Genomic DNA, 12631 nt, shown 5'->3' on the forward strand with positions numbered 1-12631 from the left:
AATGAATTATGCAACAGAACGTGACTGTCTAGATGGTGCAGGTAGGCCTAGACCGAGCATGTTTCTGGTGGTTGCATGTTCCACCCATTTATGTTAATCAATTCATATATGCAAATACACCCAGTTTATTTATGCTAATGAGGCACATTTAATTTTATTTATTTTAACACAAAATACATGATACTATTAGAAAATGTATACTGAACAAAAATATAAATGCAACATGTTACAGATGATATAAGGAAATCAGTCAATTGAAATAAATAAATTAGGCCCTAATCTATGGATATTACATGACTGGGAATACAGATCTGTGAGAGCCGGAATTCTTAATGGTTGGTAGGTGATCAAATACTTATGTCATGCAATAAAATGAAAATTATTTACTTAAAAATCATACAATGTGATTTTCTGGATTTTTGTTTTAGATTCCGTCTCTCACAGTTGAAGTGTACATATGATAAAAATTACAGACCTCTACATGCTTTGTAAGTAGGAAAACCTGCAAAATCGGCAGTGTATCAAATACTTGTTCTCCCCACTGTATGTATATATATATATATATATATATATATATATATATATATATATATACGTATGTATGTGTATACAGTGAGGGGAAAAAAGTAATTAATCCCCTGCTGATTTTGTACGTTTGCCCACTGACAAAGAAATGATCAGTCTATCATTTTAATGGTAGGTTTATTTGAACAGTGAGAGACAGAATAACAACAAAGAAATCCAGAAAAACGCATGTCAAAAATGTTATAAATTGATTTGCATTTTAATGAGGGAAATAAGTATTTGACCCCCTCTCAATCGGAAAGATTTATGGCTCCCAGGTGTCTTTTATACAGGTAACGAGCTGAGATTAGGAGCACACTCTTAAAGGGAGTGCTCCTAATCTTCCAAACTCTCCACCATGGCCAAGACCAAAGAGCTCTCCAAGGATGTCAGGGACAAGATTGTAGACCTACACAAGGCTGGAATGGGCTACAAGACAATGGCCAAGCAGCTTGGTGAGAAGGTGACAACAGTTGGTGCGATTATTCGCAAATAGAAAAAACACAAAATAAATGTCAATCTCCCTCGGCCTGGGGCTCCATGCAAGATCTCACCTCGTGGAGTTGCAATGATCATGAGAACGGTGAGGAATCAGCCCAGAACTACACGAGAGGATATTGTTAATGATCTCAAGGCAGCTGGGACCATAGTCACCAAGAAAACAATTGGTAACACACTACGCCGTGAAGGACTGAAATCCTGCAGCGCCCGCAAGGTCTCCCTGCTCAAGAAAGCACATATACAGGGCCGTCTGAAGTTTGCCAATGAACATCTGAATGATTCAGAGGAGAACTGGGTGAAAGTGTTGTGGTCAGATGAGACCAAAATGGAGCTCTTTGGCATCAACTCAACTCGCCGTGTTTGGAGGAGGAGGAATGCTGCCTATGACCCCAAGAACACCATCCCCACCGTCAAACATGGAGGTGGAAACATTATGTTTTGGGGGTGTTTTTCTGCTAAGGGGACAGGACAACTTCACCGCATCAAAGGGACAATGGACGGGGCCATGTACCGTCAAATCTTGGGTGAGAACTTTCCCTCAGCCAGGGCATTGAAGATGGGTATTCCAGCATGACAATGACCCAAAACACACGGCCAAGGCAACAAAGGAGTGGCTCAAGAAGAAGCACATTAAGGTCCTGGAGTGGCCTAGCCAGTCTCCAGACCTTAATCCCATAGACAATCTGTGGAGGGAGCTGAAGGTTCGAGTTGCCAAACGTCAGCCTCGAAACCTTAATGACTTGGAGAAGATCTGCAAAGAGGAGTGTGACAAAAGCCCTCCTGAGATGTGTGCAAACCTGGTGGCCAACTACAAGAAACGTCTGACCTCTGTGATTGCCAACAAGGGTTTTGCCACCAAGTACTAAGTCATGTTTTGCAGAGGGGTCAAATACTTATTTCCCTCATTAAAATGCAAATCAATTTTTAACATTTTTGACATGCGTTTTTCTGGATTTTGTTGTTGTTATTCTGTCTCTCACTGTTCAAATAAACCTACCATTAAAATTATAGACTGATCATGTCTTTGTCAGTGGGCAAACGTACAAAAACAGCAGGGGATCAAATACTTTTTTCCCTCACTGTATATATATGTGTATGTATATGTATGTATATATATATATATGCAAGAGAAAAAAAAACATATGGGGGATTGGAATTGATGCAGACAATTACATTGATTACAATCTATCTACCCCCCCCCCCCCCCCCAAAAAAAAAATAAGAAAAGCACACACATCCCTGGGTCGCTCCTCTTTTCAGTTCGCTGCAGCTAGTGACTGGAAGAAGCTGCAAAAAACACTCAAACTGGACAGTTTTATCTCCATCTCTTCATTCAAAGACTCAATCATGGACACAATTAACAAACAGTTGTGGCTGCTTTGCGTGATGTATTGTTGTCTCTACCTTCTTGCCTTTGTGCTGTTGTCTGTGCCCAATAATGTTTGTGCCATGCTGCTACCATGTTGTGATGCTGCCATGTTGTGTTGCTACACTGTTGTTATCATGTGGTGTTGCTACCATGCTGTGTTGGTACGGTGGCCGGGAAGTGCAAAGCAACATTACAAAGAATGAAACACTTTTACAAAGCTCGAGACAAATTTACATTTTGGAAAACAAATTTACATTTTGGAGAAAAAAAATTACATTTTATAAAACAAATTTACATTTTATAAAACAAATTTACATTTTAGAAAACAAATTTACATTTTAGAAAACAAATTAACAAGACGCAAAACACTTTTACCAGTCCCGAAACAAATTTACAAACGACAGATTCGTCACGGAAAGGGAATGTACCATATACCGGAAGTGACGAGCGTGGTCTTTTCGTGTTTTTGTTGTGGAGTTTATGGCATCAAAGAAGTTTATGGTGACCGCCCGAACATGGACTGCGGCCGAGGGATGTTTTGCCCGTTTTGTGGCAAACACATGAACAGCTTAACGCGGTTTTGCTTTACGTGTGGTCGGTGTTTGGAGTTTTTAAAGGACGCGGACAAGACGGAAACATTGGAAACACAGGGGACGTCTCGACAGCCGGACAGTGCTATGCAAAGTAAGTTTAGCAAAACCAAAACGCTAGCTATCTAAGGACAGTAACGCTAATGATTTTTTGAGCGGCTTCTAACTTTCTGTTTCGGAACTCTGTCCATTTCTGCAGAACAACCATGCCCATCATACAAACAGTTCATGGAGTACAGAAGCTCGAAATCAAAAGAACGACAGTCTTTTAACTATGGGCCAAAAGGAAGATATAGGCCTAAAGAAAGAAAACACGTCCAGGTAAGGTGTACTGACCGTCCTATACAATTTTGCAATGCTCTATATGTATTTGTGTGTATTTATTTTACCTATGTATACATTAATTATATCTTTGTTATTTTACTAGATAAACGTAGGATTGATGGTGCCAAGTGGAACTGATTTAAAACCTCTAAGAGGGAAAACACTACAGTTATTTACAGACCCAGAGGTAGCAGCACCTGATCTACTGAAACAAGCTGTCCAGAAAATGACAACATTTAACAAGGACATGCACGAAGGACCTTATGTCCTTTTGTATCCAGACTGCTCAGAGGTGGTTCATGTGCCTGGGTCAGAAAGGCCATTCAAATTGGCAGAATATAAAAAGGAAATAGGAAAGGCATATTCCAGGATAACTTTTTTCATTTGCCTAGAAAAACACTATAAAAGAGGTTAGTGGATCTCATGATTCAATATTTTTACATATTTAGATACTCTGCTGGAGGATAGATAATGGTTGTTAGAATTATTTTTTTCAGTGGATGATACCTCAGACTCTGATTCTGAAATTGTCATCACAACAAGGAGCACAGCTGAACTCAATCGTGCTGACACTTTGGTACATCAGTTATTTCTCTTTTTTAAAATGTTTATGTATGTTTGTATTTATTCATTTTCATATAATTTATTAATTAGATGTACATTGGATTTTAAGCATAAAATCAATGTCCTGGTCAATATTTTAGTGGAAAAAGGCTTGTTTTGATTATTTTGCAGTAACTATTATACAGTAACACAGACAACCATTCAGCATTGATATATACTGTATGTGGTAATGGAAAAATAATGGAACCTGTTGAAAGTTGTTGATCATTTTATCCGTTTCCTCTCAGGTTTTTGAACCACAAAATCGAAGTACTCCCAAACACAAGCTGGACGATGAAAGGTAGGTGTTGCACACTTGGACACAAAGGAATTTTCACACGTGCAATAATAATTCAATTGCAATTTCACCTTTTTTTTTTATTTAACTCACAAAACTGATAAAACTACTAGCAGATATTTCACTACTTATTCACATACACATTATACATACATTTATATTGCTGCACATAAGCTCAACGTTGCTACATGCTATCAGCTGTTTCTGTAACTGACTGCGGTGCCCCCTCGCTCCCTACCTAAAGGACCCACAGCTGCCTGTGTGAGCAGAGCTTTACAGAATAAACCCACTGAAATACAGTTGCTCTTGCAGTTGAATAAACAAAAATTAACCAAACCATTAAAAAAAACACGTGAGAATGAAGTGGGGGGTATCCACTGTCCATTCATATGTCCCACATCACTGTCGATCCTGCATAGGTACTATAGGCCTTTACTGAAGTGGCACGGTCATCCAGAACCAACTTAAAGAACTCCAACACGTTTCGGCATCTAGCCTTTGTCAGGGAGTCAAATAGATGTAATGAGAGACACTGGGTTTTTTCTAGTGGTAATCCACCAATAGGAAACATGGGACACATCCATATACAGTGGGGAAAAAAAGTATTTAGTCAGCCACCAATTGTGCAAGTTCTCCCACTTAAAAATATGAGAGAGGCCTGTAATTTTCATCATAGGTACACGTCAACTATGACAGAGAAAATGAGGAAAAAAAATCCAGAAAATCACATTGTAGGATTTTTAATGAATTTATTTGCAAATTATGGTGGAAAATAAGTATTTGGTCAATAACAAAAGTTTCTTAATAATTTGTTATATACCCTTTGTTGGCAATGACACAGGTCAAACGTTTTCTGTAAGTCTTCACAAGGTTTTCACACACTGTTGCTGGTATTTTGGCCCATTCCTCCATGCAGATCTCCTCTAGAGCAGTGATGTTTTGGGGCTGTCGCTGGGCAATACGATCTTTCAACTCCCGCCAAAGATTTTCTATGGGGTTGAGATCTGGAGACTGGCTAGGCCACTCCAGGACCTTGAAATGCTTCTTACGAAGCCACTCCTTCGTTGCCCGGGCGGTGTGTTTGGGATCATTGTCATGCTGAAAGACCCAGCCATGTTTCATCTTCAATGCCCTTGCTGATGGAAGGAGGTTTTCACTCAAAATCTCATGATACATGGCCCCATTCATTCTTTCCTTTACACGGATCAGTTGTCCTGGTCCCTTTGCAGAAAAACAGCCCCAAAGCATGATGTTTCCACCCCCATGCTTCACAGTAGGTATGGTGTTCTTTGGATGCAACTCAGCATTCTTTGTCCTCCAAACACGACGAGTTGAGTTTTTACCAAAAAGTTATATTTTGGTTTCATCTGACATTCTCCCAATCCTCTTCTGGATCATCCAAATGCACTCTAGCAAACTTCAGACGGGCCTGGACATGTACTGGCTTAAGCAGGGGGACACGTCTGTACTGCAGGATTTGAGTCCCTGGCAGCGTAGTGTGTTACTGATGGTAGGCTTTGTTACTTTGGTCCCAGCTCTCTGCAGGTCATTCACTAGGTCCCCCCGTGTGGTTCTGGGATTTTTGCTCACCGTTCTTGTGATCATTTTGACCCCACAGGGTGAGATCTTGCGTGGAGCCCCAGATCGAGGGAGATTATCAGTGGTCTTGTATGTCTTCCATTTCCTAATAATTGCTCCCACAGTTGATTTCTTCAAACCAAGCTGCTTACCTATTGCAGATTCAGTCTTCCCAGCCTGGTGCAGGTCTACAATTTTGTTTCTGGTGTCCTTTGACTGCTCTTTGGTCTTGGCCATAGTGGAGTTTGGAGTGTGACTGTTTGAGGTTGTGGACAGGTGTCTTTTATACTGATAACAAGTTCAAACAGGTGCCATTAATACAGGTAACGAGTGGAGGACAGAGGAGCCTCTTAAAGAAGAAGTTACAGGTCTATGAGAGCCAGAAATCTTGCTTGTTTGTAGGTGACCAAATACTTATTTTCCACCATAATTTGCAAATAAATTCATTAAAAATCCTACAATGTGATTTTCTGGATTTTTTTTCCTCATTTTGTCTGTCATAGTTGACGTGTACCTATGATGAAAATTACAGGCCTCTCTCATCTTTTTAAGTGGGAGAACTTGCACAATTGGTGGCTGACTAAATACTTTTTTTCCCCACTGTACATAATGTTTACATGATTTGACTATTGTAGGCCTGAAGGACACCTACTGGTTTTAAGATGTCTACAACACCTACTCTAGCCCAGAACACCTTGGACACTAGAAAAGACCCATTGTCTCTCATTTCATCTGTTTGACTCGCTGACGAAGGCTAGATGCAAAAACGCATTAAAGTTATTTTAAATTGGTTCTGTATGGCTTGGCCACTTGCAATACAAGCATTTTAATAGTTAAAAAATAGTAGTTTGAGCTTTCTTTTATTTTATACCTTTTCCATTAAAAAAGAAACTCAAACTAACTCAGATTTGAGTCCAGGAAACGCTCCTATCCACATGTTCTCAAAATAATCTTTTTTTTTAATACATCTTTCTGTTCCCTCTACTACTACATGCTACTCAAAGCTACATTATAGCCTTTATCATGGAGCTAATCATTTTAATATGTTTTATCATGTTTCAGAGATGCACCAGGACAATCAACAATTCAGCCTGGACAGGTAATAAGGCAGAGTGTGGCAGCATGACATTTCTTGCTTTCAGTGTTGTTGTTTCAGACATTTTAATCTTTTTTTCAGATAGTAATATCTGATGCTGAGGATCTGGATCCACCGGAAGCAAATCCAGAAAAAATGTCTTGCTACAGGTAAGTAAAAAAAAAAGAAAAGATAATGACTGACATAATTTAAATGTATTGAACTGATTACATGGGGAAGACATTTTTGTTTGTAAGATGTTTTAACATGGAAATGGCAATTTCCCAACAGTAAATACACAGACCTGTATTCACCAAATGTTGAGCAGGAGGACGAAGAGCCGGTTGCTGTCAATGTGAAGAATTTCCAACACACAGCAATGTAATATGCTTTTGACTATAGCACTCCAGTTTTTTCACTGTACAATAGTTCTTGTATATCTGGAATATCCACAAATGAATTAACTTTTTGTCATTACAGGGAGGAGACGGACATTGCATTACCTGACATCGTAGCAAACCTGTCTCTTCCTATTGATCATAAAAAAGTCAGCCGGTTTAACATCTCAAGGGATAATGTTTGGGATGGGGCAGTCAGAGGTTTCAAGCGTACAACATATTCTGAAACCTGTGACATGCTGGTGAAATTTACTGATGATACTGGTGTTCTGGAAGAGGGAATTGACACTGGTGGTCCAAGACGAGAGTTTTTAACTCTACTGATGAAACACCTAAAAGACCGGCCCATTTTTGATGGACCAGAAGGACATCGGTTCTTGGTCTACAATGCAAAGGGTATGCATATTGGTTGGATGTGTACTATAGGCTACTAATGGTTGGTTAATGCTCATTGACCAGATATATCACATGACATATGCTTGCATATTACAGTATATACAGTAATGCATTGTTTTAATTTTGCAATATGAATTCATTCACAGCTGTTAGGGAGGATGAATACTACTTGGCAGGAAAGATGATTGCTGTGTCAGTTGTGCATGGAGGTCCAGGACCCCATTTCCTGTCAGAAGATCTTGTACATTATCTTGCAGGCCAGCCTTCATTCAAAGCAACAAATAATTTAATAACTGATGAAGAAATAGGGAAAGCTTTGCAAGAGGTGAGAATAGCATAAGGGTATGGTAGGGCAGAGTTTTTCATACTTACTGCAGTGTTTTTGAGACAATGTTTACTTCCTATATCACGTGCGGAATATATTTAATTAATTTATTAGTTTTTGATAGTGTAAGATTACACCTTGCTATGTACGTTATTAAAAAAATAGGCAAGGAGATACAGTGCATACAGTTATTGACTGGGGTGTTTTTGCCCATTTTCATGTCTTTCAGATTGAGAATGCTGCTTCATTGGATGCTCTGCAAGAATGTATGATGAGACACAGCACAATGTTACAGACAGCAGGTTGTCTGAGACATGTGGCTACTGTGGAAGAAAATAAAGAAATCGTGTCACTACCTCCAATGGTATATCATTGACCGCAACTCATCTGTAATTGACAGGTAAGATGATATTTGTAGTGATGAGATTTTTATTTATTTATGTATGAATTTTTTGTTTGAAATGCCTCATGGTCCCCATCTTTGGTTTATGCAAGTATGTATATCTGTTATCAATTTGTCCTTAATCAGAATTTGTACCTTAGTGTATTTCAACGGATATGTGATGTCACTTCATTCTGTGTCAAACTACAGTGCCTTCATTAAGTCTGCACACCTTTATAGATTCAATTTAAAATATATTTAAATCCTTTTCCTCATCAATCTACACACAATACATCATAATGACAAAGCAAAAACAGAAATTAGATCTTAGGTTTCTCCTCCTGACTAACTCTTCCATAGAGGAAAATCAGTCCAGTTACCCCTTAAAGTGATCCATCCACCTCTGCTGCACATCTGGCAGCAGAGTGATGGTTTGAGGCTCACTTTACCCATCAAACCCTTGATGACTTGCTGCTGTTTATCCAACCACCTGCTCCATACTGTAGCAGTGTCATTTACATATGGATCTATTTCTGCCCTCAGTTCTCATAAAGATCCTGACATGCAGAGAGGTTTTAGTATCTCTTGTAAATGTCCCTGAAAATCAGATATAAAGAGTGTGGTGATGTTGTGTGTAAAGCCTGTAGCTTCATACACGAGGAATCCAGGCTGGAATTACTTCCAAAGGTGCTTCAACAGTGTACTGAGAAAATGGTTAATTAACTTGTGCGAATGTGATATTCCAGTTTTTAATTTTTATTAAATTTGCTACAATTTCTAAAAACGTGTTTTTGCTTTGTCATTATGATGTATTGTGTGTAGGCTGATGAGGAAAAATATTAATATTACTATTTTAAATTGAATCTATAACGAAACAAAGTTGTGAAAAAGTGCAATGGGTGTGTAGACTTTCTGAAGGCATCGTGTGAGTGCTCAAGCCACCCATCCGTCTGTGTCATTCCAGTCTTTTGTTTCTGTGTGTTATACTTACAGTTTGTAACAATTAACGTTTAATGTGCAATGCAAAAATAGGGTTTTTGAAATCAATTTTCAACAATGTTAAGGTGGATAGTAATTGTAGAGAAGAGAATATTTAATAGTTTTCTTTAGATAATTTTAAATTCAATTGGCACTACACAGCAGTGAAACAATGTTTGTGTTCACTCTGTAGATTCAGAGATGGTCTTTCAACCCTGGAGTTTTTGACTGCACTACAGCAACACCCTACTTTGCTGGCCCCTGTCATGTGCCACTCTGAAAGGCGACTCACTGCTTTTGAACTTGAGAGACTCTTCAAACCTGACCTCAGTCCTTCGGGGAGTAATCGAAGACTTAAAGAAAGTCAAACCATGGCCTACTGGGCAGACTATCTCCTTGATTGTGAAGGTTTGTTAGTTTGTTTTTTATAACTAGTTAAGAAAACACATGGCAGTGATGTATCTGAATTGTTTTTCTTTGCAGAAGGCCAGGCTGCTGTGTCTGTGGAAGATGTTTTGATGTTTGCTACTTGGCTGTCTTCACTTCCCCCATCTGGCTTGGAACCACTGCCTCAAATAGAGTTCCTGGAGGACTCTGCGTTCCCAATGGCAAATACATGTTCAAACTCCTTGAGATTACCACTCCTAGACTCATACACTTTGTTTAAGTCACAAATGGACTTTGGAATTCAAAATAGTCCAGGATTCGGCTGTTTCTAAGCTATATGATGGATGACCCCTAGAGTTAAGACTCTGAAAAAGTTGTTGTTGTTAAAGGTTAGGGTTGGGCATCATTTAGATTTTAACGATTCTGATTCCAATTCCGATTCTTCCTTTTGATTCCGGTTCTTATCGATTCTCGATTCCGATTCTTTGAGTGGTGGAGTTGAAACGGGTCACATGCTTATTTCACAAATAAGAGGAAAGTTTTATTTTGATTCAAAGGTGGGTTGCAGTTTGACGGGGCTTTTTCAATGTAAAATAAAGCCACACTAGAGCACCACTTACTGTGCTCCATGGCTGCAACACAACAAGCACCTGGCCGCTACAGAAACCAAAACTTGCGCATGTTAAATTTGGAACCCATGATCAGATTTGAAACCCAATCCTCCAAAACGATTCCAATAAAGAAACAATTCCGATGGAATCGTAATTTTTTAAACTATTCCAAGTAGGAATTGGTTCTTGATGCCCAACCCTATTAAAGGTGCACTTTTAAAGTGCAGTTGCCAAAGTTGTTTTTATAATGTTACTGTATGTGAGCATGTTCTTTTCTCACAGTAAACATTTTGAAAATGTTTTAGATCCATTACTCTCAATACTACAAAAGTGTAATAAATACTGATTACTATTTTTGATTAATTTACTTCACACTTAAAAACAATTAAGCTTTGGGTGACAGATTCATAAATATTGTGTTCAGACAGACAGCAGTATTCCACCACTACAAAAAACCCTCCCTTTTTGATCATTTCATAGCTGAGCCATTTCTTTTAGTTTCATGTACAGTTCGGATGCAGACTCCCAGTTGTCTGGCTTCTGTAACTGATTGTGTTCCATGGCAAAGTCCAAGTACTCCTGCATGTTTGGGTCCCCACAAGGAGTCATTGACAGGCTAGCCTCAGGAAGGGCATCCAGTTCAGCTTGTTCACTTTGAAATCCGCAGTCTCTGGAGCCAAACCTATGTTAAATAGAATACATAATTGCATTTATTTTCATTTAAGCTAAAACGTTACATTAATGCTTTTATCTGTTTATTATCACCAATGTATCACCTGTGTGGTAAGTAGTAGAGTTCATTGGGCACTCCTCCTGGACATGCTGCTGTTCTGGAAGGGCGAATCCTGTGGCTGTTCCACAGTCTCACACACTCATCCAAGTCCTTCTGAATAACATCACCAAAGCAATATCTCAATAGGCATTGATGCTCATGACTCCCGTTGAAGTATCCGGCATCTCTAAGGTCGGCAAATAACTCCATCCAGAACTGAGACCTATAGAAATGGATACAAATGTTTAGTTATACTATAAATAATAAAGGTTAGTTATAATGAAATGTATGGTCTGTGCATCTTTTGGTCATTCGATTTGCTTTTCAGGAACAGCTACTTTTCCTGACGGGCAGGATTTGCTTTACAAATTTGTATTGATAATTATTGTGCTCGTTTTTCATTAATCGTTCCTGAGAAGAAAATCGAATGACCAAAAGATGCAATGACCCTTTATGAAGACAACTCACCTTCCCTTTCTAAATATAGACCACCAGGACTCAATACGCTGGTTATTTATAGATGAGCCGTACATGTGGCTGGACGCTCCAGAGTAGTAGTCACTGTGATGGTGGCGTAGGGTACATTGAATTGCAGCCATTATGCCGTTCTCAGTGCCGCAATCAGTCCTCAGTCTCATGGGGATGACACCGAGGTTTCGCACACATGACATGAAATAGTGAGCAATCACTGTTGGGTTATTATTTGTTGGTCCACATTGAAGCCACAATACTTTACGTGAAAATCCATCTATGCATCCCGAAATGGCCAAACCGAATGGCTTAACCCTCCTGTTGTCCTGGGGTCATTCTGACCCCAAATTAAATCTTTTGCCGACAAAATATGTTTTTTATTCATCAATTGGTCTGAAAATAACGGTAGTTGTTTAATACTATGCTCTTTATGATTCAAACAAATTTGAAGTAATTTGATTGAATTATGGGTGTTTTACTAAATGTAATAACTTCTGTTGTCCTCTGGGGTCAAAAAGACCCCGCAGCACAAAGTTTACATACTGCTTGGCAAAACATCTTTGATCATGTTTCTTTGATGTGTGGGGTCAAGCAATGGTTATGACAACAACAACAACAAAAAAAGTATTTTCTCACAGGTGTTTGGGCATTTCACATTTTAGTCTGAGAGAGACAGGCAGCACAATGAGGAGGCAGAAGTTTTATAATGCACAGGAGGCTTGCAAGATAATTTTTGAAATAAAAGAAAATAATGACCAGGAGGACAATGCTGCACATAATGAGGATGAATCAACTGATGAAGAGGGTTCAGGGTCAGAAGAGGAGGAACATAAAGATGAGGTGATAGATCCAACATACAGACAGCATGCTACTTCTTCCTCCGAAGATTCCCCCACATCTCCTGCTGCAGAAATGGAAGATGATTATGAATATAAGGAAATGGATGAACGTGATGATGACGTAGAATCTGAAGCTGGTATGGAAGAAGTGTCAGAAGTGGAGCACTGCA

At 39.0% G+C, this 12631-nt stretch overlaps 1 protein-coding gene and 2 long non-coding RNA genes across 5 annotated transcripts; 2 read left to right on the top strand and 1 right to left on the bottom strand.

Moving 5' to 3' along the window:
* Positions 1-2916: 2916 nt before the first annotated feature.
* Positions 2917-8399, top strand: LOC311149699 (uncharacterized protein). Of its 3 annotated transcripts, XM_084186908.1 has the most exons (11): positions 2917-3118; positions 3224-3345; positions 3452-3758; positions 3846-3925; positions 4200-4252; positions 6890-6926; positions 7005-7072; positions 7194-7283; positions 7383-7696; positions 7843-8021; positions 8251-8399. In XM_084186908.1, the coding sequence occupies exons 1-11, from the start codon at positions 2950-2952 to the stop codon at positions 8395-8397; spliced, it is 1566 nt and encodes a 521-aa protein (XP_084043034.1). In that variant the 5' UTR covers positions 2917-2949; the 3' UTR covers positions 8398-8399. The 3 variants fall into 3 exon arrangements, with proteins under 3 accessions (XP_084043034.1, XP_084043035.1, XP_084043036.1); XM_084186909.1 differs by lacking the exon at positions 7194-7283; XM_084186910.1 differs by lacking the exon at positions 7843-8021 and having other exon boundaries at positions 8251-8338.
* Positions 8400-8428: 29 nt separating this feature from the next.
* On the top strand, positions 8429-10731 carry LOC311149702. Its single transcript, XR_014615044.1, has 2 exons — positions 8429-9789; positions 9865-10731. It is a non-coding gene; the product is annotated as an uncharacterized lncRNA (long non-coding RNA).
* Positions 10730-11929, bottom strand: LOC311149701. The gene is made up of 3 exons (XR_014615043.1): positions 11620-11929; positions 11156-11374; positions 10730-11061 (listed from the first exon to the last, which is right to left on the bottom strand). It is a non-coding gene; the product is annotated as an uncharacterized lncRNA (long non-coding RNA).
* Between the last annotated feature and the right edge of the window lie 702 nt (positions 11930-12631).

This window comes from Coregonus lavaretus (genome assembly GCF_964263955.1).
Source record: "Coregonus lavaretus genome assembly, chromosome: 22".
Taxonomy (NCBI): domain Eukaryota; kingdom Metazoa; phylum Chordata; class Actinopteri; order Salmoniformes; family Salmonidae; genus Coregonus; species Coregonus lavaretus.